This window comes from Neofelis nebulosa, chromosome 5 (assembly GCF_028018385.1).
Source record: "Neofelis nebulosa isolate mNeoNeb1 chromosome 5, mNeoNeb1.pri, whole genome shotgun sequence".
Classification (NCBI taxonomy): domain Eukaryota; kingdom Metazoa; phylum Chordata; class Mammalia; order Carnivora; family Felidae; genus Neofelis; species Neofelis nebulosa.
Window position 1 is genome coordinate 50,047,280 of NC_080786.1, and position 27,847 is coordinate 50,075,126.

Sequence of the window (27,847 nt, forward strand, 5' to 3'; positions counted from 1 at the left end):
TTAAGTGGGTTTTTTTCTTTATTCAAGTAAACATTTTGGTTATAATACATGATAATGGACAACCCATGTGACAAAGTATGGTAGACTATAGGTTGGTGTAGCCTCCTTGTTTCTAGGCTGTTTTTCCAGGTGATTCTTCAGGATCTGGCATCGATGCCCAACACAGGCTTTCCAATGGCAATGCATGAGTTCTAGAGGTCACTGCCTCCATCTTTCTTCAGATGCTGAGTGCCATTTTCTCCCACCCATTTTTATCCTCCATTACTTATAAAAAAACCCACTCTAAAATTCAACCTATGTTATAAAATTAACAAAATCAAAAATTAGTATTTTCCCACAAACACAAAATTAAGTAAAACTCAATCTTTCTTTTTCTATAACTTTGGAAGGATTTACATAATCTCTAGAGTCAGAGTAATACACAACACAAAATATGCAAAGAACCTTATTACTGGGTATACATAATATGTTGGGAGTTGCTAACATATTCAAAAGCATAATTCTCCTGGGATACCAATCCTCCACTGGAAATTACAGTTTACAAACAGATAGCTGTAAGTGGAAATACAGTACCTGATTTCATATAAATTGTGAGGTGTTTTCTCACTAGTAAAGTGCTTAATTGAGAAACCATCTTCCACAACACGATTTAACTTGTCAAAGGCACAAAATGTCTTTGTCTCTCTAAAGCATTAGTCTTTAAAATTATGGTTAAATTACTCATTTACATTTTACTTAATCGGAAAGCTTTACTGTTTTTTTTTTCCTCTCAGTAATAAAAAAAACTGCTTGAAGAAAAACATTTTTTATTTTCAAAACTTTGCCATGAACATACATACAACACTAAATTGGATCCCTTCATGAGCTGTCTGTATGCCATGAAGCACTTACGACAAAAAACATATGTAAGCTTTAGGGTAAAAGTTAACACAGAATCAAAATAGCTTCCAAAAAAAGGGGAACAGGGGAATTATTAAATTAAAAATCATAGCTTTCATTTTATAAAAAATAGTTTGAATAATCTTCTTATAAATCTTTAACGCTTACAAAAGCAGTAAATACATTTAAGAGTCTTTTTAACACAGATTCATTAGTACAATGTGGTTATAGTCAGAAGAATAACAACTAAAAAGGCATTTCAGTAGTCTACATTCTCTTCTCAGTAAATTCCACATAGAATTTAACCAATTTGCAATTCAAAGTAAGATTTAACTGCCAACAAGGCCAGACTAGTTGTAATTAGTACCTGGATATCAAGCTTTGTTCTATTTAATATATTTTACCAAAATTTTAAATATAGCTCAATGATAGGTACTGATAACAATACTTGACTGCATGGTTATCACCCATGACTACTGCACTGCAGGTTAAAACATACTTTGGTCAGTAAATTAAAAAGATATAAATCAAATAACAAGGCCAGAAAACTTGTTTTGGAACCAATGTCCTGACCTTAAGTAAACTTTAAATACATTGACAAGGCAAGGAAAATATAATCAACTATACAGAGAGGTCTCTATTTTTTAATCATTTGGCATTTTATATTAATAATTTCTGTGTTTAAAATAACATTTTATACTCCTGTACACTGATTATCATAGCTGTCTGAATTAAAATGAAACTGCAGTTACCTTCCTAGAATGTCCAGTAGTGAATGCATTAGTTGCTTCTTTTGCACTTCCATGAAGATGGTCCTTCATCCTGTAATTTTTTCAGTTTTGGACCAAGAAAGAACCACCAACAAAATCCAATAAAAACACAAATGATGGATTCTACATAATAACCATCCAGCGCTGTAACACATGAGCCACCGAGTTTTTTGCAAAGCTGCAAAAATAAAATTATAATAAATATTTCACAGTTTCAAAATGGAAGTATTCAGCAATTTAGATGTTTCTACTTTGTAATTTAAGAGATTAACAAAAAATATTTTTTAAGTATTTTTTATTATTGTTTATTTTAAAAAATTTTTCTTAATGTTTATTTATTTTTGAGAGAGAGAGAGAGAGAGAGAGAGAGAGAGAGAGAGAGAGGCAGAGAGAGGGAGACGCAGAATCTGAAACAGGCTCCAGGCTCTGAGCTGTCAGCACAGAGCCACATACAGGGCTCGAACTCAAGAACCATGATGGGTGGCTCCCCTTATTTTTTTTTTATTATTATATTTTAAAGAATCCAATGTGGGGCTCTCATGACCCGGAGATCAAGAGTCACAGGCTCTACCCTTCAAAATATACTTTAAAAAAAAAGCAATTTTTTTTAACATTTATTCATTTTTGAGAGACAGAGTATGAGTGGGGGAGGAGCAGAGAAAGAGGGAGATACAGATCTGAAGCAGGCTCCAAGCTCTCAGCTGTCAGCACAGAGCCTGACATGGGGCTTGAACTCACAAACTGTGAGATTATGACCTGAGCCTAAGTTGTTTGCTTAACTGACTGAGCCACCAAGACACCCCCAGACATAATTTTTTAAAAGACATAGTACCTCTAGAGGCAAAATAAGAAAATATCTTTCTTTTTTTTTTAAGATTTTATTTATTTTTTAAAGTTTTATTTTATTTATTTTGAAAGAGAGAGAAAGCGTGAGCAGGTGAGTGGGGAGAGAAAGAGAGAATCCCAAGCAGGTTACGCACTGCCAGCACAGAGCCCAATGGTGGAGCTCAAACTCAAGAACCGTGAGATCATGACCTGGGCCGAAACCAAGAGTCAGATGCTTAACCAACTGAGCTACCTAGGCAACCCTAAGATTTTATTTTTTAAGTAATCTCTACACCCAATGTGCAGCACAAACTTACAACCCTGAGATCAAGGGCTACGTGTTCCATGGACTGAGCCAGTCAGACACCCCTGAAAATCAGGATCTTAATATTAGCTTAATTTTATCTTTAGTTACAAAATACTTACCTCAACAGCATCAGGTGTTCGACAATTCTGGTTTGATGCTCCTACACACTCCTTCACTGTAAGGGGATCTACCAGCCAAAGAGCTACTGTAGAAGGCCAGTTTCCTCCCAGATTGGACACAGTGTTTAAAAGGGTCATGTATGTTCCTCCAATAAGTGGATCACTAACCTTTGCATTGAAAGCCATTATGGAAACATACATGCTATACAATGTAACCTACAAGGAAAATATAAAATATTTTTAGCATAATCAGACCTTATAAAACTACGGTCTGAATTAAGAACATCAAAATCACAAACCTAAAAATTAATTTTCATGACCCTTATTAAACTCAAATCAACAAAGATTTATTTAGTACCCACTATAGGGCAGGTCAGACCATGGCAATAAAAAGATGAATAAGACAACAGTCTGTCTGTGCCCTTGAAGAACTTGTTCTAGGCTGGGAAAATAAGAAATAAATAATTATGATGAAATACAGTAAGTAAGTAGAAGTACACACTTTGTGCTACTGGGGACCAAATAAATGAGATATTAATTCTACAATAAGTAGTCTACTTACTAATTCTACTTATTAATAGTCTACTTATTAATTCTACAATAAGTAGTCAAGGAAGGCTCAATAGAGAAAATGACAGATAGGGTGCCATCTAAGGATACATATAGCAATTAGCAAAACCCCATGTTTGTACTGTTTCTAAATACATCATATATACATATACATATACATATACATATACATATACATATACATATACATATATAGAGATAGATAGATAGATATGTATACTACACATGTAAGCAATCAAATATCCAAAGGAACATGAATATATAATTATATACATACATATGTATATAATTTTATTTTATATCCATGAAAGAAAAATGACATTACAAAACTCATGAGACAAACTAAAGAGAAAAATCTCCTTAAGAGGCAAGAATTAACCCTCCATTTAGGAACATGGAAACAAACCATGTTTCCAAAACTGCATTCCTTTGAATACTGCTTCATGGGATGTTCATAGAAAAAGGAGTTCCAAAGACAAATAAGACTGAGAAACACTAAGTTTCACAAAAAATAAATAGGTCTCTTTCACTATAGGTCTCTGAAAGCCTTTAGGATATAAACGCCCTAAGGGCAGGGATATGCACTGTTATATTTTAGTGCTTAGAATGGTTCCTGGCATGGAATAGGTGTCCGATTAATATTTGTTGAAAGAATGATTAAGATGCTACATAAAGAGAGGTTATGTCATGTATCATTTATTTCTCAAATTTACGTGCCATTGTACTATTTTTCCCAGAAAGCATCCGGCTGTCTGAACAATCAACAACACTTTAGAAATTTTTTTTTTTATGAAATCCAAAGCCAAACAAATGATTTTGGATTACTTCACTGTAGTTTTCCTTTACTTACACAGAGAGTGAAACATTTACTAAGCTAAAGTACTACTTTAATTTTAATGTTTTATTTATTTTTGAGAAAGAGAGACATAGTTTGAGTGGGGGAGGGGCAGAGAGAGGGAGACACAGAATCTGAAGCAGGTTCCAGGCTCTGAGCTGTCAGCACAGAGCCTGACTCGGGCTCGAGCTCACAAACCATGAGATCATGACCTGAGTTGAAGTCGGACGCTTCACCGCTTAACTGACTGAGCCACCCAGGTGCTCCTTAAAGTACTTCTTTAAACATACAGTTATTTGGGGTCCCTGGGTAGCTCAGTCGGTTAAGCATCCGACTTTTGATTTCGACTCAAGTCATGATCTCACAGTTTGTGAGTTTGAGCCCTGTGCTGGGCTCTGCACTGGCAGCATGGAGCCTGCTTGGGATTCTTTCTCTCTTTCCCTCTCTCTCTCTGCCCCTCCCCTGCTAGCACACACACACACACACACACACACACACACACACTCTCTCTCTCTCAAAATAAGTAAATGAACATTAAAAAAAATTTTAATAAATAACTAAAAATAAACATACAATTAGTTGGACAGATCCATTATGGAGTTCTCCTAAATGAACTGTATGCAAAAAATTATTGAGATAACTTGGTAGCCATATTTTTAGGTTTTAGTTAAAAAACAAGTGAAGAATTTATAGATACAACTTTCAAAGAATTTAAACTAGGTTCCAGAGAAAAATCCAAAGTGACTCTTAAATATAATTGGTAATAACTGCAGTCAAGTCCCAAAGTTTACTGCTGGGAGTCTACAGTTTAGTGATGGCAAAACATACCTAATAAAGAAAGAGAAAGCATATTAACACACAACTTCCAACATCACAAAGAGTCAGTCATAACTTTCAATACAAAATCTAAACTGAAAACCTGGGATCTCTAGCTCAGTAGCCATCATTTCTCAGTACTTTCAGAAAGAAAAGGCATGTGGAATAGAAGAAATAAAGAACCCAAGTTTACACACGGACTGGGGGATACTTAGTAAGGGTAGAATTACTGGCTTTGGAATAAATTCTGTAATGTAACAAACACTGGTTGAATGGACAAAAAAAATGAAGAAGAAACTTTCTACAAATAGAGCTCAATAAATCAAAAGCCACTAGGTTTAAAGTTCATTGTTAAATAATTTCTTCAGTGTCAGATTCATGCTTCGGTCTTAAAATTTATCATCATTATTTCAAGGCAACTTTAGAAAAATGTCTTCTGTATTTGCCAAAAACAGTTTACTTCCTGAGAAAACCACGGCAAACTTACCTGATGTAACGCGTAACTCAGCAGCACTATGATATAGTAATATACAGGGAATCCTCCTTGATGCTCGACTTTGGGAGTCCACCAAACTAGTAGAGCATATTCTAATCCAAGCAATAATCTATAGACAAAGAAAGACACATGGAGTTTACTTCCATTAACGTTAAAAAATAGTAACAAAAACAGAAATCTGTATGCTTACTATGTGAAAGAAGCCTGCTATCTAAAACCTGTTAAGAAGTTAAAAAGAGATAAAAGTGCATTTAATGATATTGCAGTTGAAGACGTTTTTCAAGTCTTATTCATATATACTTTACACACAGGCATTAATGATACTGACGAATATTACTCATTTAACCTTTCTTATATAGTAAGGTTTTATTTCATTGTTACCTGTAGGGCATGGCTTTGTAAAATACGTTTAGCGGCTGGGGACCTGCAGTGTATTTGCTGATAATCAGAGGTAATATTATCTGCAAAGGAACCATTGGAACTGCCAATAAGGCTAAATGTTCTTTGGGTACTCCCTCTTCTACCAATTTCAGTCCTGTTACTGCATCTGCTGCTGAAAAACCAATCTGCAATATAAAAACAAAAAGTATTTTAATTTGTAACTTACAAAATATTTTCCCCCAAGCATATGTAAGTTCTCCGAGACCTCAATGTCATTACTGATTTACAAGAAAATAGATTATTCTATCTGGTACAACAATCAAATTATGGAAGGCACACTTTGTCCTGTGGTCTACTAACAATATTCAGTGAGAACAACTGAAAATTCAGCACTTTTAGGAAATGCAGATGCTTGTAATTACTATTAAATTTCAAAAACTTTAATGTCTTAAAATAAACAACGTTCAAACCCAAACTTACTGATCTCTATGTTTTAAGTTTAAAAAAAAAGCTTTTAATTGACTCCAAATAAAATCTGGCTAAAATGAAGAATCACTGGGGCACCTGGGTGGCTCAGTCGGTTAAGTGTCCAACTCTTCGTTTTGGCTCAGGTCATGATCTTGTGGTTCATGGGTTCAAGCCCCACGCTGGGAACTGCACTGACAGCACAGAACCTACTTGGAATTCTCTCTCTCTCTCTCTCTCTCTCTCTGTCCTTACCCCATTCATGCTCTCTCTCTCTCTCAAATAAACTTAAAAAAATTTTTTTAATAAAAATAAATAAAATGAAGCATCACTGCCACACAAATACATTTTGATGATTTCTGACTAATCATAATAAAATTTCCAAAAATATTTAACATTTCAAAAGTAATTCCAAGAAAATATTATACTTGAAGGGCTAAATGAGAGGGAAGAAAAATTATAGATTAATTTTTTAAAAAGCAAAAGCCAAAAAACAAAAAAAAAAAAGCAAAAACAAACAGAGTAAGAATGCTAAAAGTAGTGAGTAAAAGTTTGGGGTGAAATAAGATATTTAGAGAGTCTCAAAGTATCTCTTCATAAATTATTTTTTAATTACAAAAAGAAAAATAGTAACTTTACAATGGGTTATCTGAGTAATCAAAGTTAATAATGGTTAATGGGGTAAAGGGACATGATAAGGCTCCTGATGTAATTCTCTGAAGTCATCAATATTTGCATAACATGAACCTCAATATGAAGAAACATCAGTTACACATAAATGGGATGCCATTCTACAGAATAATTGGCCTGTATGCTTTAAAAATATCAGGTCATGAAGGACAAAGAAAGGCTGATGCCAGCTAAATCCACTGTGTGATCTGGACTGGAGCGCTGACCAGGAAAAGTAAAGTTATACAGGCTGTTATTGGGACAACTGGTGAAATTTGGATATAGATTGTGATTAGATAATAGTATTATATCAATTTCAAATTTCTTCCTTTTTATTTATTTTTAATGTTTTTAAGTTTATTTATTTATTTTGAGAGAGACAGAGAATCAGTGGGGGAGGGGCAGAAACAGAGGGGGACAGGGGATCCATAAAGGCTCTGTGCTGAGAGGAGAGAGCCTGATACGGGGCTCAAACTCACAAACCGTGAAATCATGACCTGAGCCCAAGTTGGATGCTTAACCAACTGAGCCACCCAGGCACCCTAAACTTTTTAAATTTTTAATTAAGTTGTGGCTTGGAAGAAAAAACCTTTGTTCTTAGGAAATACATACTCAAGGCATTTATGGATAAAGGGGCACATAATATGTACAAATTAATATTTCAGAAGAAATATATGATAGAGCACAAATCTACAGAATACAGAAAGTGGAATTAAATGTTAACAACTGGAGGATTTGAGTAACGATATATGGGAAGTCTTTCAACTATATAAACAAATTTTCAGTAAGTGTGAATCAATACTAAAAAACTTTTTTTTTTATTAGTTTTCTTTTTTTTTTTGAGAGGCAGAGAGAGACAGAGCACGTGTGGGGGAGGGGCAGAGAGGGAGACACAGAATCCGAAGCAGGCTCCAGCCTCTGAGCTGTCAACACAGAGCCTGACACAGGGCCCAAACTCACAAACCGTGAGATTATGACCTGAGCCGAAGTCAGACACTCAACCAACTGAGCCACCCAGGCGCCCCCTAAAAAACATTTTTTAAAGGAATTATAATTGTATGCACTTTAACTTCTTGGAATGGAGCCAAAGGGCAAATTTCACCATGGAAGAATTAAAGGTCAAAGACATTTCACTTAACTCCCAGAAAAGGATTTCACTATTTCACCCACTGTCTTTGTAAATATTAGATATACAAACTAACTTCAACATTTACTCTGTCTTAAAAGTGCTATAGTAGGAGATATTTGTAGTACAAATATCTAACAAAACACCCAGCATATATAAAACTTCTACAAATTTAAAGAATAAGGTAGCTCTGGATATTCAAATGGCCAATAACCATATATAAAGATGCTCAACTTTTTTAGTCATCAGAGAAATGCAAATTATAACCAAAATGGGATTCCACTACACACCCACCAGAAAGGCTAGATTTGAAAGGACAAAATATGTCTTCTCAAGGCTGTGAAGCAACTGGAACTCTCTTACACCACTGGCGGTAGGGAAAAGTGGAAACAACCACTTCAGAAAACTGTTTGGCAGTATATACTAAAGCATTTCTCGTGACCCCACAATTCTATTCCTAGGTATTTACCCATCATAAATGTGCATCCGTGTTCACCAAAAGTAATGTATATTTTTATGAATATTCATATTTTATTTTTAATTTTAATAAAAATACAGTCCAAAAGTAGAAATAACTAAACATTTGGTGATAGAATGGATAAATAAATTGTAGCATATTTATATAGTGGGATATTATAAACAATGAGATGAACAAACTGTTGTGATAAATAGCAATATGGATAAATTATACAAATACACATTAAGTGGAAGAATTCAGAAGCCAGACATAATACATATGGGATATTCCAATGATTATAAAACTCAAAAGCAGAGAAAACTATCCTAACACATTAAAAGTTAGAAGAGGTGTTACTTTTGGCCAGGTTTACTTTAAAAGCGGGACATAAAGGGCGTCTGGGTGGCTCAGTCGGTTAAGCGTCTGACTTCTGCTCAGGTCATGATCTCACGGTTCGTGAGTACGAGCCCCATGTCGGGCTCTATGCTTACAGCTCAGGGCCTGGAGCCTGCTTCTGATTCTGTGTCTCCCTCCCCTCAGCTCCTCCCCTGCTCACACTCTGTCTCTCTCTCAAAATAAATAAAGATTAAAAAAAAAAAAAGTTTTTTTTTAAAATAAAAGGGGGACATAAGATTCTTATACATTGCTGGCAACAGTATAACTATAATCTTTTAAAAAGCAATTTAGCAATCATATTCACTGATCCACTAATTGCCTATTTAAGAATCTACTGAAAGGAAATATTCAGAATGTATATGCACAAAAATAGTCACTAGTGCATTTTTATAATTAAAAAACGTAGGCAAATTAGGGGTACCTGGGTGGTTCAGTCAGTTAAGTGCCTGACTTGGGCTCAGGGCACGATCTCACAGTTCGTGAGTTTGAGGCCCACATTGGGCTCTCAGCTGTCAGCACAGTACCCACTTTGAATCCTCTGTCCCCCTCTTTCTCTGCCCCTCCCTGCTTGCAATCTCTCAAAAATAAACATTTTTAAAAAATTAAAATAAAATAAGCAAATTAAATGTACAACAGAAAAATGAGTAAATTGCAGCAAATCGATATACTATAACAATTACATAGGTATAAAAAAGTATGTTTTCAAAATAAATGTTTTAAAATTTTTTTTAATGTTTATTTTTGAGACAGACAGAGCATGAGTGGGGAGGACAGAGAGAGAGGGAGACACAGAATCCAAAGCAGGCTCCAGGCTCTGAGTTGTCAGCACAGAGCCCGACACAGGACTCGATCTCATGAACCATGAGATCATGACCTGAGCCGAAGCTTAACCAACTGAGCCACCCAGGCACCCCTCAAAAATTATTTAATGATAAGGAACATAGAGTAATAAGACAAAAATGAGATAAAAATTATATATTATATGATCCAATTCTTTTTATTTACATGCATATTTGTATATATATATATATATATGTATATAAATACACATCTATATTATTAATTGGTTGATTATAACATTAATTATATTTACATATGTAAAGTATACACACACGGAAAAAAGAGTGCTGGAAGAAAATATACCAAAGTGTTACCAATGATTATCTCTAAATGATGTAATTAGATAATATCTTGCTTGAACTTTTCATTATTTCCTAAAGTTGAATCTTAAGTTTAACCTTCCCAATGTTTCCTTTCAAAAACAATGAGGCTCCAGATTTTACTTCAGGAGTGTCAAAAGACACCTATAAACTGTTTATGTAGATAGCTTTAAATATGTAATATGAAACTCCTATAACTGATTTCAGATTCTAGGAATATTAATTCTAACACTACCAATATTTCACTATAACAAAATATACTTACCTTTCCTCTAGCATAATATCTTTAAAAATGTTTTTGGACTATAAAATTAGGACATCTTAATACAGAAAACATAAAGAATAAAATAAAAGTCACCAAAATGCCCATTTATTTATGGTATATTTCTTTCCAACATTAAAAAAAATAAGTCAACTGATTTTTAAATAGATTTCTAATGCTTATATATTTCCATATCTTTGTAGATCACATTCTATGTAAATAATTATAATACTTTTGATACTAAATGTATGTTCATTATAACAGTAGTGAACTATTATTTTTTTCAAGGCATTCATTTCCATACCAAGCAATAATATCATTCATTAGATAAAATTTCACATTTGTTAGAAGTATTTCAAATTGGCATAATTCTTTTCAAGATCCCAAGAGAGTTAGCTTACTTTGAAATTACATTTGATATCATCACACCTTTTAAAACAAATTTAACAAACAGAAAATACTGCTTTATATTGTTAAATTCTAATAGTAGCAGGAAGGGACTTATGATATGAAAAGGCAAAGGAAATATTCCATGATATTGGTAATTCTAGCAGAGTGGTAAATTTTGCTTTATAAATCTCTTACCTTTGCAGTTAGAATCAGAAGGCAAAAGGTCAGAACTGCTGGCATTTTTATAATTGCAAAAAGCAGCTTGTAAGTATCTGTGATCCCTTGAGTTTCTTCTTTTCCTACTGATACTTCTTTGTTTTCTTTTTTCAGAAGGGCAACTAGAGTTGTTGTTATCAAAAATACAGTTCCCCAGAAAAAAAGGAAATCTGAAATTAAAAAGTTAAAATCTATTAACTTTTTTTGTTTATTTATTTTTAAGAGAAAGAGAGAGACAGAGTGTGAGCATGGGAGGGGCAGAGAGAAACGAGACACAGAATAAGCACAGGTTCCAGGCTTTTGAGTTGTCAGCACAGAGCCCCATGCGGGGCTCAAACTCATAATTCATGAGATCGTGAAGTGAGCTGGTTGGACGCTCAACTGGCACCCCTGTTAACTAACTTTTGAACTGACATACCTGCGTTGATACTAAATAATTCTGTATACAACTTTACTTCAATTAAGTGGGTTTTTTTTTAATATTTATTTTTGAGAGAGAGACAGAGACAAAGCACAAGTGGGAGAGGAGCAGAGTGAGAGGGAGACAAAGAATCTGAAGCAGGTTCCAGGCTCTGAACTGTCTGCAGAGCCAGACACAGGGCTCAAACTCATGAACCATGAGATCATGACCTGAGCTGAAGTCAGACGCTCAACCGACTGAGCCACCCACGAGCCCCATCAATTAAATGTTAAAAAAAAAAAAAACACAAAAAACCAATACTTAGGTGTTCAAGGCAACAAACATATCAAGCATAGCAGATAAACAGTCCTGGCTCTGTTGAACATATATTAAACAGACAAAATAAACAGTGATGTCTAACAAGGAAAAAGAAATGGAATGCAGATATTTGTGGGCTGAATGAAACCAAAGTCTATCATGTCATTTTCAAGGAAAGTGTGAGCTAGGGGTGACCGATGATTTTCATATACCATATGATCCATCAGTCATATTTATTTTTTCTAAGTTTATTTGTTTGTTTATTTATTTAATCTCAACACCCAACGTGGGGCTCAAACTCACAATCCTTAGATCGAGTTGTATGCTTTTCCACATAAGTCATACTTAAGCACAGAAGCCATTTCAGTTCTTTATTGAATTGTGACAACTTAGACAACAGATGCTCATTTACATTTTCCAACTTTTATTTTTAAACTTTCTAATGTTTTTATCTGTTTAGGAAAATAGACTTCAATAGTGTGATACAGAAGGAATTTCCTCATTACTTGTACATGCACAATGGGGACAAATGAAGAGTACTGTTTGGGTTGTTTCAGTGAAAGACAGCTGGGCAATTAGCCATTTTTTTTTTAAACAAATTAAGCACAGGGAATGAATAATTTCTGGAAGCTTCTGTGTAATAATTAAAAGTAATAGTAGTATTAGAGGCACCATTTATTAAGTGTGCATGTGTCACAAATGTGCTAAGCATTTTACCTATGTATTTTTTTTTAATTTTTTAAATGTTTATTTTTGAGAGAGACAGAGACAGAGTGCAAGTGGGGTAGAGGCAAAGAGACAGAGAGAGAGACAGAGAGAGAGACAGAGAGAGAGACAGAGAGAGAGAAAGAAAGAGAGAGAGAGAGAGAGAGAGAATCTGAAGTAGGCTCCAGGCTTTGGGCTGTCAGCACAGAGCCCAATGTGGGGCTCGAACTCACTGACCGTGAGTTCAAGACCTGAGCCTGAAGTCGGAAGCTTCACCGACTGAGCCACCCAGGCACCCCAGGCATATGGAATTATCTGTTTAGACCAATTTCACCTTACCATTTTTTAAAAGATTTATTTATTATTTAAATTTATTTTTGAGAGAGAAAGACAGCGAGCAGGAGGGGGGCAGAGGAAGAGAATGAGAGAGAGAATCCCAAGCAGGCTCTGCACTGACGGTGTGGAACCGGTGGGGCTCAAACTTACAACTCTAAGATCAAGAATCTCCTGCTCTACTGACTGAGCCAGCCAGGCATCCCTCACCTTATTACTTAAATGACTCTTTCTTTGTTATCTCATTTGATTTTCACAGCAAACATGTGAGACAAGCAAAGCAGGCATTATTATTATGTGGGTACACATGAGGAAAAGAAGCTCAGAATATTTAAATCTTTGCCAAAGTTCAAATAATTAAGAGGCAGAATTTGAACCTAAATCTTCTGAATTGGAGTTTCATACTCTTTCAATTATTTCACACTGCTTGCACAAAGATTTTTTTAAAGTTAATGTTGAAATAAGAATCCACTAGAACTGGCTAATTATTCAGTCTCCACAATGCTATTCAAATTATGCGAATTAAAGAAACTAAGTCTTTAAACATACATGGAAATTTGTTTTTTGGAGTCAATTCTTTTTTCCACCATCAGAAATTTATAATTAATTTTAGATGTTAAAAGAAAAATATGAAACATTCTTAAACACAAAGGTATCCATTTTATTTATTTTTTCTAATGTTTTTTATTTATTTTTGACAAAGAGAGAGAGACAGAGCATAAGTGGGGGATGGGCAGAGAGGGAGTCACAGAATCTGAAGCAGGCTCCAGGCTGTGAGCCGTTAGTATACAGCCTGACATGGGGCTCGAACTCGAGAACCACAAGATCACGACCTGAGTGTAAATTGTACACTTAACCTACTGAGCCACCCAGGCCCCCCAGGTAAGATTATTTCTAATTTCTTTGTGCTCTCTAAATAAAATAACAGTACACAGAAAGGAGGAAGTAGTGAGAACATATCAGTTCAGAGCCCTAATTCAAAGGCTTTCCCAATAGCTCACATGGAGAGAAGAATGAAGCCAACAGCTCAGAAAAAGAGGCTTAGCCACTGCCAGAAAATATATTAAGTTTTATGAACATAATTACCATAAATAGTAATTATCATTAGGCTACAGGCTATTATTTATTAACATTGCTTTGATGCTAGAGAACATCCATAGAGTGATATACCAACCATTGCAAAGATACTATTACCAAAAATAATCTAAATATTTCATTACTGAAATTTCATTCATATGTGTGTGTGTGTGTGTGTGTGTGTGTGTGATTAAGATATCAAAGCTGATGTTCATATTTCATAAACATGACTTTTGGGCAAAGACCTATAGGACAAACAAAATATTCTGAAGTGGCCACTAAACCTTATCTAGTACTCCCATAAATGCAAAATTTAAGAGCATGTGCCAATTCACCAGTAACCAAGAAGGATATAAATACCTAGCACATAAGTGCCTACTATGCCAAAGCAAAACATAGGAGAGTGCAATAAATCTTAAAGTCGCTCTCCAAGACAAGTAGCATTATTCTCACTTAAAAAAAAATTTTTTTTTAATGTTTGTCTTTATTTTTGAGACAGAGAGATAGAGCATGAGCAGGGGAGATGCAGAGAAAGAGGGAGACACAGAATCGGAAGCAGGCTCCAGGCTCTGAGCTGTCAGCAGAGCCTGACACAGGGCTCGAACTCGTCTATTGCAAGATCTTGACCTGAGCCAAGTCGAACGCTCAACCGACTGAGCCACCCAGGCGCCCCTTATTCTCACTTTATACACAATGAAACAGAATTGCAGTCTACAAAGTGCCAGAGGTGGGTCTAAACTAGATCTGATTCTAAAGCAATAATATCTCTCATTTTACTACCCAGATGCTCAGATACACCTATCTACAGCAATTAGGCTCTTTCATATCAACCAGATATGCCTGAGAAGATACCCATTTTAGCTCCATGAAGTCTGGAACATAGATTCTTCAGTATACTCCTTTAATCTGGCTACTTATATTCCCCGTCCTCACTTCCAATCTCCCCATATGGCAGTATGGCAAAGGGTATGCAAAGCCATAGAATAAATAAACATGGTACATCTTCCTAAATAATTCATTTTACTCAACAGTTTAGAGGGAAGCCTTTTTTTTTTTTTTTGTTTTTGAGAGAGAAAGTGGAGAAGGGGCAGAGAGAGAAAGGGACAGAGGATTCTGAAGGGGAGCTCTGTGCTGACAGGCTGACAGCCGCGAGCCCAATGTGGGGTCGAACCCACAAACCGTGAGATCATGCCCTGAGCTGAATTCAGATGCTCAAACGCCTGAGCCACCTAGGCGCCCCTAAAGGAAAGCCTTTTTAATGAAAAAAAAAAAACAAAAAAACAAAAAAACAAAAAACAGGGATGGCAAAATTTCCAAGAATTTTTAAGATAAAATATCAGACTTCAAAAGCTTTTACATTTTCAAGGCTTTGGACTAGGTCCCCAGACAATTTTGGACTAGGTGTAGATTCACTCTGCCACCATCAGAAGAAATAGAAGAATTAAGTAATATTGTCTGATACAACCATCCTTGTCTCAGATGAAGATTCTCTCTCCAACTCTCATACTATGGAAGTTAACTTAAGTCCTTCAGAAGTCAGTGACAGGAAAGCAAAACTTCAACTTTGTTCTAAATGTCAGGCCTTCCTTTCACCTTCTTGCTTTTGGACAGCTCTCTATTTCACACGTTAGAGCGTGAAGGGACTGTAGACACCCATTATCCAGTCCAATGCTCTCATTTTTACAGGGCAGGAAACTGAAATAGAAATAGTGTATTTTGCCCTGGGTCACCACCTGATTCTTAGCGGAAACTGACCTTTCTATGCCACAAATCTCTCTTTGAAACATTTGCTCAAAATATCCATGCTGTCGTAAAGCCCTCCCAGAAAATATTATTTGATTATACAATATAGTCATATCTGATTTGGGGATTAGGCTTTTTAAAAGACAGCAATGTAATGCAAAACTCAAAATACAAAGAGGATTTTGAAACCTTCCTAATCCCTTAGTTTTCCTAACCCCTTAGGAAAATGAAGCCATGTTTGAGATCACATACCTTTTCATTAACTCCAGCATTAGATTTTCCTCTGGGGTAGAAGAGATTGTTTCTTCAATCAAGCATTGGATTAAGCAGCTATCTTGCTATTTTGAGCCATCTTGTCCCAACATTTGGGCTCAAACTCAGCCCAAGGTTCAAGGCTGAGGCTGAGAAACCAATAGATTCAATGCTCCCATCTCATGCTAACTCTGGGCCTCTATCACTGGATGTATGGAAGTGAATCACTCTTTTAATTTTTTAAAATATGTTCTGGTCAGGCACAAAATCTATTTTACACATATACATATATCTCTACTCTGATGTTATGATAGGTTCTTGCATTCAGCTTTTGTTTAACCTATATCTTTACACCCGTAAATCATTTTTTGTAAGCTGAATTTAGACATTTATAAAACAGTAGACAACGAACATTCCAAACTACCACATGAGACGCAGAGTACATTCAAATAGCTTAAATTAAAAATAATGATAACATCAAATGCTGACAAGGATAGAGAAACAGAATCATTCATATATTTCTGGTAGGAAGACAAAATGGTGTATCCATGCCAATCTGGAAAAAAGTTTGGCACTTTCTTTCAAAATAAAAATGGACTTACCAGAAACCAGCGTTTGCATACTTGGGCATTCATCTCAGAGTAATGAAGACTTATTTTCACATAAAAATAGCCCCAAACTGGAAACTACTCAAATCCCCTTCAATGGATGAGTGGTGAAATAAACCATGGTATGTCTAACAAATGGAATAGTTCTCACCAAGAAAAAGCAACAGATCACTGATACATGCACCAACCTGGATGAACCTCAAAGAAATTATGCTAAGTGAAGAGAGCTAATCTCCAAAGAACATGTATCAAATGATTTCATTTGCATAACATTTTTGAAGTAACATAGTTATAAAGATGGAAAACAGATTAGTAGCTTCCAGGGGTTAGGGATGGAGAGGAGGAAATGGGTATAGCTATAAACAGGCAACACAAAGGAGTCTTGTGATGGTATATTTGAGTATCTTCATTGTGGTGATGGTGGTTATGCAAGGCTACACATGATGAAATTACACAGAGCTACTCACGTGCACACACATAAAAGCAAACACAAATGAGTACATGTATAATTGGTAAAATCTGATAGTGGTATGGATTGCACCAATGTCAATTTCTTCGTTTTGAGATTGTACTGTAGTTATGTAAGATGTTAATGGAAGAGGCTAGGGAAGGGTGCATGGGATTTCCTTAAACATTTCTTTGCAACCTACTGTGAATCTATAATTATTTTAAAATTAAAATTTTTTTTTAAATTAATGGGAAATTTTTTTTTTTTAATTTTTTTTTTTCAACGTTTTTTATTTTATTTTTGGGACAGAGAGAGACATAGCATGAACGGGGGAGGGGCAGAGAGAGAGGGAGACACAGAATCGGAAACAGGCTCCAGGCTCCGAGCCATCAGCCCAGAGCCTGACGCGGGGCTCGAACTCACGGACCGCGAGATCGTGACCTGGCTGAAGTCGGACGCTTAACCGACTGCGCCACCCAGGCGCCCCAAATTAATGGGAAATTTAATAACACAAAGATTCTTTCTTTTTTGTTTTTTTAAGGAAGCAAAAATTATAAAACTGGGGTAGGAATAAGAAATATAGGTCTCAAATACAAGATAATATAAAGCAATCAAAAAAGAAGTCTTTAGGTGTTTTGAAATCACTTATTCTGTAGTTTTAATTGATCACCATTGGACTTCAGCCAGTAAGGACTGTGTTCAAAAGTGAAGGGAAAGAATGAAATTTAAAAAATAATAATAATAGATAGCACCAAACCAAGGAATAGAAATGGTGGAAGGTAACTAATATCTTGCCTTTTGAATATGTACCCCATTCTTTAAAGTTACAGCATGCACACTCATGTATAAATTTTATTCTTGTGACCTCCTATACTAATATAGTATATACAATGTAAAATAAAAAGCCCAAATTAAAGGATATGAAGTAATTATTTAAAAGAATGAAATTAAAGAACATGTACAGAGGTACCTGCCTGGCTCATTTGGTAGAGCATGTGACTCTTGATTTCAGGGTTGTGAGTTTGAGTCCCACATTGGGTGTAGAGATTACTTAAAAACAAAATCATTAAAAAAAACTAAAGAAAGATCATGTATAAAATTCCAGATTTACCTAAGATTGTGTCTTTAAAAAACAAACAAACAAAAAACCAGGTGAAATAGGGGGCTTTATATATATATTTTTTTCATTTTCTAGGAAAAGAACATCTTTTATAAGGTAAGTCTCTTTTGCTTTCTCAAATTATACTTTTCAGGAACACTAAATGAAGGTAGGAAACTGCCGGTAATTAGTGAGGTTCTATGATTCTTTCATTAATGAATTTATAGTAAAGACTAATTCAGTTGGTCTCTACATAAATTTCAATAAAATCAGAAGTGAAATTCAGAGTAAAATATATGCCAAATAAAATCAAATATTTTTTTGGTTTAGAGTGTATTTTGTAAATTGACTTTTCCATACAAAATCAATCCCAGAATTCTTTACTGAACAAAAAAAGCACAGCTTTGCCTTGTTTTAAAAAGAAAAAAGGCTCGTAAGACCTTTCTGGGGTGTGGGCTCCAGTTTTTAATATCTAATCCCTCCTGAATCTACTATCTCCAGTGTTCCTCCACTTATGTCACTTTATTACTAGCATCATAACATTTGAAAGTAAGTTCAAATCTGCTCAATTTGTGTGTACGGAGATGTACAATCCACCAGATTTATGGACGTGTTCCATTCAAGGCAAAAAGGGACTAATCTCAAGGATTTTATTTTATTTTTTTTTTACTTTTTATAAATACTACTTTTTAATTTTTTAATGCTTATTTATTTTTGAAAAGAGAGAGACAGAGTGCAAGCAGGGAAGGGCAGAGAGATAGGGACACACAGAATCTGAAGCAGGCTCCAGGCCCTGAGCTATCTACACAGAGCCCAATGTGGGACTTAAAACTCACGAACCATGAGATCTGTGACCTGAGCCAAAGTCCGATGCCTTAACGGACTGAGCCACCCAGGTGCCCATAAATATTACTTTTTAAATGATTATACAGTAAACCTAAAATTTTTTGGTTCTATAAACTTTAAATCACTGCCACCATAATCAAGATATGGAACATTTCTATCACTCCCCAAAACTCCCTCATGCTGTCACTCACTTTTAGTCACCTTTTCCTCACCCACCATCCCTAGCAACTGCCTATCTGTTCTCCACCTCCACAGTTTTATCTTTTGAAAATGCAGGAAAATATTTTAAGTCTAGATATATATGCTAAAGAATGTACTACAGCCTATTTAAAAATAACTGGTCTATCTAGAAATGGGTCAGTTGGTCCTGTCCACATTCTAAATAGCATTTCTAGTCACATAAAATATATTAATGAGTTCTGTTTCAGAAAGCAAAGAAATTTGTCACTAAGAATTAATTGGTCCTGCTCACTTCTAGTTCAAAGGAGTATCTTACAAATACTGTTTTAACTATATTCATTGCCAGTTTGATTAGTTTTCTTTCAGCATCATTTTTTTCAAAACATCTCCTTTTTTTTTTTCTGATTGACTCCTCTGCGCATAGCTACCTATAGACAAACCAATCCATAAGCTCTAAATATGTTTAGCTCTCTTCTCCAGTATCAGACTAATCTGCTTCCTGCCCAAACTCAAATACCTTGCTCCCTATCCCAATCACTTCTATTCATTGTTGTTACCACTGCTTCTAGAGGAATGGGTTGCAACTACCAGTTCACAGATTGGATCTGGCCTAAAGACAGAATTCATATGAATCTAATTAATCATTTTTTAAATGACAAAATAAAAAAGGGATTTCTAGTTTCTCTGAACGCAGATAAGATCCAGCAATTGTAGGATCCTATTGCCACAAGACAAGAGTTTATTGAAATTGAAACTTGCATCTTTACATGGGCATGAGTTTTTCAGGTTACCACTCTCCCCTCCAAACCGTACATCCTGTACCAACTGACTTGATTCACTTCCACTGTCCATCATTTTGGTTTGTAAATTCCCATTACAAATTCCCTGGGAGCAGAGAATTTCCAGGTCTTATTCATCAAATTTTAACACCTATCATATCGCTAGCACCAAATAGGCACTGAGTGAATAAATGCTACACGTTACTTAAAAAAACAAAAAAAATTTTAATCTGTCATTTCTAGACCATCAGACGTTCCAGAAGAGGGCTGATTGGGCTGATGTTTTCAGACATCAGTAGTCAGAGTGCTACTTTTCTCTAGTAGAAAAGCCCAATCAGCACAAATTGTATTTAGGTTTTAAGGTTTTTCCTGAGGTGTCTTCCTAGTTTCCTAACAACTATAAGAAAGACACTAGTTAAGTCTTTTGTAAAAGAAAGTGTGGATCCTCTGCTTTACACAATTTGGCTTTCAAGTTTCCTAAGAATGTTCTATGTTCAGATAGTGGGGGGTATCCTGTATCTCTACCTCCAACTAGGCGCTTGACCTAGTTTCTTTATCTATAGGAATTAATTGAGATGGTAACTAGATTTACTGTGAACATTGTGTAGTACATACAAAAATTGAATTATGCTATACACGTGAAACTAATATTACTATATAACAATTTTACCTCAATTAAAAATATCAGTTTCCACAAATACAAATCAGAATCTAAATTACAAAAAAAAAAAGAAAGAAAGAAAGAGAAGAAATTGAAATATACAATCTTTTCAAGTCATAAAACTATGTTCCAATCCCCGTGTTTTTCTGGGTTACTTTCATCATCTGTTCTAACTTAAAACGATGTCTCTTTTGGATCCCCAAAATCCTTGAAAACCAAACAGGGCAGGACAGTAAAAGCTCACTTCTGAGTTCAGGACTGCCTTGGATCCCTGAAGGGGCCAAAAAGCCAACTTCTGCATAATCAAGTGTTTGTTTCCAAAGGATTCCATTCTCATCTTATCCTTCATGTTCTAAATTTATTATTTAGATTGCTGCTTTCTAAATGGCAAAAACTGGATTTTCTCAATATATTCCATTTCTATTTATCTGTAACTTAAAACAAAGTCTTAATCAGAGAATATATTTTAAAATTCTAAAAAATAATTATGCCTCCTTGTAATTATCTGATTTTTCTAAACATCTGCCTCAGTGTTTGGCTCTTCTTTTAATAACTAAGCAATTTTATTTCCTTCAGGATTCTTTCTATGCTCTTAAAATTCCAAAAAAAAACCACATTTTTTTTAGTTATACTGCTACTACATTCCAGAAAGATCAAAACTATAAATATGATATGTACAATAATAAAAAAGTGAATGAAAACTCTTCAACTCTTAACTCTTAACACTTTAACTCTTAAGTGTTTGAGCTAAACACAGTCGTCTACTACAGACAGAAAACGTTAAATTAAAAAGTAAGCAGGGCGCCTGGGTGGCTCAGTTGGTTAAGCGTCTGACTTCGGCTCAGGTCATGATCTCGAGGTCCGTGAGCTCGAGCCCCGCGTAGGGCTCTGTGCTGACCGCTCGGAGCCTGGAGCCTGCTTCGGATTCTGTGTCTCCCTCTCTCTCTGACCCTCCCCCATTCATGCTCTGTCTCTCTCTGTCTCAAAAATAAATAAACGTTAAAAAAAAAAAAAAAAAAAGTAAGCTATTTTTACAATTTCCTGGATATCAAAGTTCAAATTCCACAGAACAAACCGCTATTCAAAATAACAAATCAGTGTAAATAAAAAATCCAATGGCAGCACAATTCTGATCTTCCCATTGGGGAAGAGTTGTGGCCAAGAAAAGATAAAATTAACATGGCTCCTGAATGCATACTGGCATTCCTGGAATGATGTTTTATCAACCACTCTTAAAAGCACTAATTTGCCTAGTTAGTAATTTATTTTCCACAGCCTGTAAAATCTTGATTTCTCTTCTGAGGCTTTTCCATGTTAAGTAACACATCATTTCATTAGTCCTTCCTGGTGACATGAACAGTCCCAGTACCAAATGAAATGATGCACAAAAAGCAGTAAGGTGCTAATACAATGGACTCATAAAGTATTTCTAGGCAGAGAATTATCCAGAGAGCAGAAGCGGGACTCCAGAATGCTTGGAGACAAATCTGTTTAAGCTCAAAGCAATATCTCTCAACCATTTCTGGCCTCAAACCAACTAAGAAAAAGTATAATGATCATTTCATCAGTAGTAGTAGCTCACTCGCAAATTGAGGAGGTAGAAAGGGGGTCCCTGGGGCACCTGGTTGGCTCAGTCTGTTAGGTGTCCAGCTTCAGCTCAGGTCATGATCTCAAAGTTTGTGACTTCAAGCCCCACGTCAGGCTCTGTGCTGACAGCTCAGAGCCTGGAACCTGCTTCAGATTCTAAGTCTCCCTCTCTCTGCCCCTCCCCTGGCTCACACTCTGTCTAAATAAATAAATAAATAAATAAATACATGTTAAAAAAAAAAAAAAAGAAAAGGGGGTCCTTTATAGGGCCTATGGGTACAGAGGGAGTGTGTAAGATTTCAAGAGATGAGTAGTGCAGTTGTGAATCCCTCCATCCTCCACACTCCCTAAATTTATTACACAACCCTTACACTTCCCTCACCACACAACTAACCCTGACATTTCCACTGTTAGGAATCCCTAAGTTAGTACTGGGAAGATGAGAGAAAGTTTAACTGCTTAAATCTCAAGAGAATCTCTGAAATCCGTCATCATTACCAGAATGAGGAATTCTGGTAATACCATATTCCTGATGTTGGTTATTCCTACTATTGATAATTTTACTTCTGTTTCCTAATTGTTAGGACAGCTTTAAAAAAAAAAATGAAAGAGAAAAGAAAGGAAAAGAGAAGGAAAAAGAAAAGAAAAGAAAAAAGAAAAGAAAAGAAAAGAAAACTTTCCAGGGACATGTATTTTACTCATGAAGAAATGGGGAAATTTTGTAGAACTTACACAAAATTGCTTACTGAATAAACTTCAAACTCTTATTAGCAATTCAAAAAAAAATCTTACTAATTAGGTCACAACTTTTCTCTCATCTCCCAAACCCAGTCTCCACACCTGGTGTTGTGCATTCCAGAATTCCATTTATCCACCTCATGGAAGCTTATAATTCAACAGGGTCAACTGTTAAGCTGCAGTTTGAATCCTGACTCTCACAAGCAGTTAGTGGCTGGCAACCCTGAGCTCCCCTTAAATGTTCACTTCTCCCATCTCTGTGGGTTGGACTCTGCTTAATTCACAGGAGGCCCTCAGAACTCTGTCACTCAGCCAACTCATTAATGATGAATAAATTAACCCTATTCTATTCACCAGAAGGCTAGAAGAGGGCTCTTGGTATAAGAGTAGAGGCAGAAATGAACCAGAAAGCAAGGAACTAGAAATCTCAATCCAACAAAAGAGAAAAGGGAAATGTGAACCACAGGAATCAGGCTGGATTCATGCCTTCACACTAGCCAAACTTTAAAAAAAATGTGCATCTGTGTGTTAGTCAAGTGTCAGCAGCTCCCTAGACTTGAGACTTTTGTTTGCCATTACACAACAATGTTATTGGATGAGCTACCTCTCCCTGCTCATTGCCCAGTATTCATCAATTATGACTGCTCTGATGTAGTCATTCTGGCTCAAGCTCATTTTAGTAGAAAACTTAACCTCGGGTAATCTCCCCCCAAAGCATCTCCAGTAAATTAAATTATGAGATTCCCTCCAACGTCACACCCTCTGTCAAAAGGATTCATAAACGTAAAATAATCTTCACCGCGTAATAGTTTTAAATACACTACCTGAAAGAGTAACGATTCCCCTGGGTTGAGGCTGAAAGCGCAAATATTTGTTACAAAAGTCGGCAGACTCAAGGGCCAAAAACAAAACATTGCCCAAAAAGTAGCCCGCTGTCTGGCCCACTGAATTGCAAGTGGAAGCATAACCCACGTTTTCCCGGGATAACATAGTTAACGCCCAACCATCCACAGCGATGTCCTGAGTGGCGGCCAGGAATTCAAACAAAAAGAATGTCACAGTGAGAGCAATCACATCGGGGGTTCTGCCATCAGTGTTCCCGAGCAAATGGTCCACCTGAGTGGACAAATATATCATGAACAGTCCCAGTATATACTGTGTAGGGACAAGCCAAGATTTGCGACGACCAAAGTTCCTAAAGTAAACTGCATCAACCAACGGGGCCCAGAGCAATTTGAGACTGAAGGGCCAAAAGACGAAACTGAAGAAAGCTTGATCTGTATAGCTAACATTTTTGCTCTGCAAAATGAGTGGGATGCTTCCTGCCAGGCCCAGTGGAATGCCCTGAAGCACGTAAAGAAAAAGCAACAGCAAAATGCTGCTTAATTCCGCCCGGCAGCTCCGTGGGGGTTTTGAGAAGTCACCAGTGCCGGTATCCCGCAAAAGAGCTTCTTTGTCCCCTTCCCCACCCACCAATTCCGGATGGCTGTCCTCCCAGCCGCCTGGCGGCAGAGGACCGCTCTTCATATCCAGAGAGTGGTTGAAAGTCCCTGGGCGTCGTTGCCGACTGTTGTCCTTGTGGGAGATGGTGGGTGACATATCAGAGACGATGCAGAGCCCCGTCTGTGGGGTGCCGGGACTGAGCGTCTTGGATCCTCCTAGCCCCGGGTCCAAGGCTGTCGCTCTGGACCAGGGCCTCGATGGTTCAGGGAGGAGGACAGAGGGAGGGGCGATAAGGGCACTTCTTACAGTGGCCCCGAGTACTGAACCCAGGAGCCAGTCCCCTGGCTGGAGACCCAGGCGATGCCCAGGTAGGTGGCCCTCGCAACGGCGTCAAGGTGCCTGAAGGAGTCCCCCGGGCATCCGCGCCGGGCTCGAGGCTGGAGGAGAGGGCCGTGGTGCCACGATGGAAACGGGCCCTTAGCTTCAGCGAGACCGAACGGCCAGTCTCCCGACCCACCTCCAGTTCTCGCCGCCACCACTGCAGCTGACAGCACTTTCTCTACAGGACTCCAGCGAGATCAGGTAACTTCCTGCGTTGAGCCTCAGGAAGTGGTCCTAGGCTCAAATGAGTCCTGTCCCCGCCTCCAGAGCAAGCCGATCAGGGCATGCTCCCGAGACCGAGTTCGGAAACAACCGTTGGTAGGAACCCGAAACTCAGGCGATCGGGACCTCATGGGAGGATTAACGCTGGAGCACTTTGAGGCCTGGGCGGGGCGCAGCGCGCGCTCTGCTTCTGTGAGCGCATGCGGCCGTCTGGAAAGCGTGGGCCTCGGTCATTGGGCCCGCGCGGCCACGTGAGTGAGGGCTGGTTGAGCCAGGCCTGCGCAGGCTGCCTCTGAAGTTGCTGCGGTTGCGCTGGGGCTTGTAATTAGGTGGGGAAAGGCAATGCCCAATCTTTGGGCCGGTAATTGTATGGGGTCCTTGCTTTTGTGGGCTAGACAGAAACGGGTGGAGAACGGCTGAAGTTTACGAATGTCTTTATCAGCAGGCAAGGGTGCCCCAAAAAGGGTAATAAAAGGCCTGGCTAATGGAGAAGTGCGTGCCTGCATATTTATGGAATGAATGAAACTGCTCAGAGGTGCTAGGTTTCTCTGTACTGCGTTTCTTTCAGTGCAGTGGAAGAAATGTAGTGGAACGGGGGCCGAATAATTAATTCGTTACATTGGGCAGGTTGGAATTATAAGATTCCATAACATCTTCCTTAATTTTGAGCGACCTAAAAGGTCTTATAAGAGCCAAATATTAAAATTTTGTTTCATGTTAATATGTATGCATTATTGAAATGATAAGGGAAAATAACCTTAGGGAACCAATAGCATTATTTGTAACGCATTGAAAATGCCTATAAAATTTTACATAAAATATTTACTTATGGTACATATTGTTTTCTATTGGTCAACTAATACTAAAAACAAAAATAACCTGTACTTAAAAAAAACGTACCTGGGGCGCCTGGGTGGCTCAGTCGGTTGAGCTGCTGACTTCAGCTCAGGTCATGATTTCGGGGTCCGTGAGTTCGAGCCCGGCCTTGGGCTCTGTCTGACAGCTCAGAGCCTGGAGCCTGTTTCAGATTCTGTGTCTCCCTCTCTCTGACCCTCCCCCGTTCATGCTCTGTCTCTCTCTGTCTCAAAAATAAATAAACGTTAAAAAAAAAAAAAAGTACCTAACCTCAAACCATTTAAAAGATAAAACATGTTATTCCCGACCTCTCCCAAATATAGTTAAATGTTGCAATAGCTTCTCCATCTCAAGATTAATTTTTTTTGTTGTTTATTTATTTTGAGAGAGGGCGAGAGAGAATCCCAGGCAGGCTTGCACTGTCAGCGCAGAGTCCCATGCAGCGCCTGAATTCTCACGCACCCTGAGAACAGGACGTTAGCTGAAACCAGGAGTTGCATGCTTAACCGACTGAGCCACCCAGGCACCCCTCTATCTCAAAATTATTAAGAAAAAGGTTGGTTTCCTGAAGACTGACATTAAAATTTTAATACAAAAAGTTACACATTTTTTATTTTTTAAAAAAAAATTTTTTTTTCAACGTTTTTAATTTATTTTTGGGACAGAGAGAGACAGAGCATGAACGGGGGAGGGGCAGAGAGAGAGGGAGGCACAGAAGCGGAAACAGGCTCCAGGCTCTGAGCCATCAGCCCAGAGCCTGACGCGGGGCTCGAACTCACGGACCGCGAGATCGTGACCTGGCTGAAGTCGGACGCTTAACCGACTGCGCCACCCAGGCGCCCCTAAAAAGTTACACATTTTTTAACGTTTTTTATTTTTATTTTTTTTTATTTTTGGGACAGAGAGAGACAGAGCATGAACGGGGGAGGGGCAGAGAGAGAGGGAGACACAGAATCGGAAACAGGCTCCAGGCTCCGAGCCATCAGCCCAGAGCCTGACGCGGGGCTCGAAACACATTTTTTAAATGTAGCCTGTTTAGACAGGAAACCAAACTATACAAATACTACATTTCTGAAAACTAATTTCATGCAATGTTTCAAGAAATTTTTTACAACTCTTTAAGGAATAGTTTATGAACTTACATTCTTCAAAGGTCAAGGAACTTGCTGAAATATTTTTTTTAAGTACATATGCATGGCACATAACTTGGATGATGGATTAATGTATTAGGAAGTTTAATACTAAGATATGTAAATAGAAGTTATTTCTAGTTCAAGACTCATGTTAGAAATTATTCATACTGTCTCCATCCACTTAAATATTGAAAAACAGCTTCTTCTGTATTCTTTACCCTAGGATCTCAGGGTAGTCATAATTAAATTCTATTCCATTTTTATTTATTTTTAAAGACTTTTTTTTTTTTCTTTCTTTTTCTTTTTCTTTTTTTTTTTTTTTTAGAGTGGGGCAGAGGGTGAGAGAGAGAGAGAATCCTAGGTTCCACACTCAATGCGGAGCCCAGCTTGGGGCTTAATCCCATGACCCTGGTGATCATGACCCAAGCCAAAATCAAGAGTGTGAGGCTCAGCAGACTGAGCCACCTAGATGCCCTGGATGTTTTCTTGTTTGTTTTTAAGTAAACTTCACATCTGACATGGGGCTTGAACTCAAGACCCTGTAATCAAGAGTCTCATGCTCTACTGACTGAGCCAGCTAGGTGCCGCATGCCAGAGCTTTATTTTTTATTTATTTATTTTTTTAACGTTTATTTATTTTTGAGACAGAGACAGGGCATGAACGGGGGAGGGTCAGAGAGAGGGAGACACAGAATCTGAAACAGGCTCCAGGCTCTGAGCTGTTAGCACAGAGCCTGATGCAGGGCTCGAACTCACAGACTGTGAGATCACGACCTGAGCCAAAGTCGGCCGCTTAACCGACTAAGCTACCCAGGCACCCCCCTCCCCCATGCCAGAGCTTTAAATGTTACCATATGGCTATCCAAAGCTGACATTCAGTTGATAATACCGCATCAAAAA

General features: G+C 37.3%; 1 protein-coding gene across 4 annotated transcripts; it reads right to left on the reverse strand.

Moving 5' to 3' along the window:
* SLC33A1 (solute carrier family 33 member 1) lies at positions 1 to 25,134 on the reverse strand. 4 transcript variants are annotated; one of them, XM_058730294.1, is made up of 7 exons: positions 23,738 to 25,124; positions 11,119 to 11,309; positions 5,999 to 6,183; positions 5,609 to 5,726; positions 2,901 to 3,116; positions 1,632 to 1,827; positions 1 to 294 (listed from the first exon to the last, which is right to left on the reverse strand). In XM_058730294.1, the coding sequence occupies exons 1-6, from the start codon at positions 24,510 to 24,512 to the stop codon at positions 1,660 to 1,662; spliced, it is 1,653 nt and encodes a 550-aa protein (XP_058586277.1). In that variant the 5' UTR covers positions 24,513 to 25,124; the 3' UTR covers positions 1 to 294; positions 1,632 to 1,659. The 4 variants fall into 4 exon arrangements, with proteins under 4 accessions (XP_058586277.1, XP_058586276.1, XP_058586278.1 ...); XM_058730293.1 differs by having other exon boundaries at positions 1 to 1,827; positions 23,738 to 25,123; XM_058730295.1 differs by lacking the exon at positions 2,901 to 3,116 and having other exon boundaries at positions 1 to 1,827; positions 23,738 to 25,126.
* Positions 25,135 to 27,847: the final 2,713 nt, after the last annotated feature.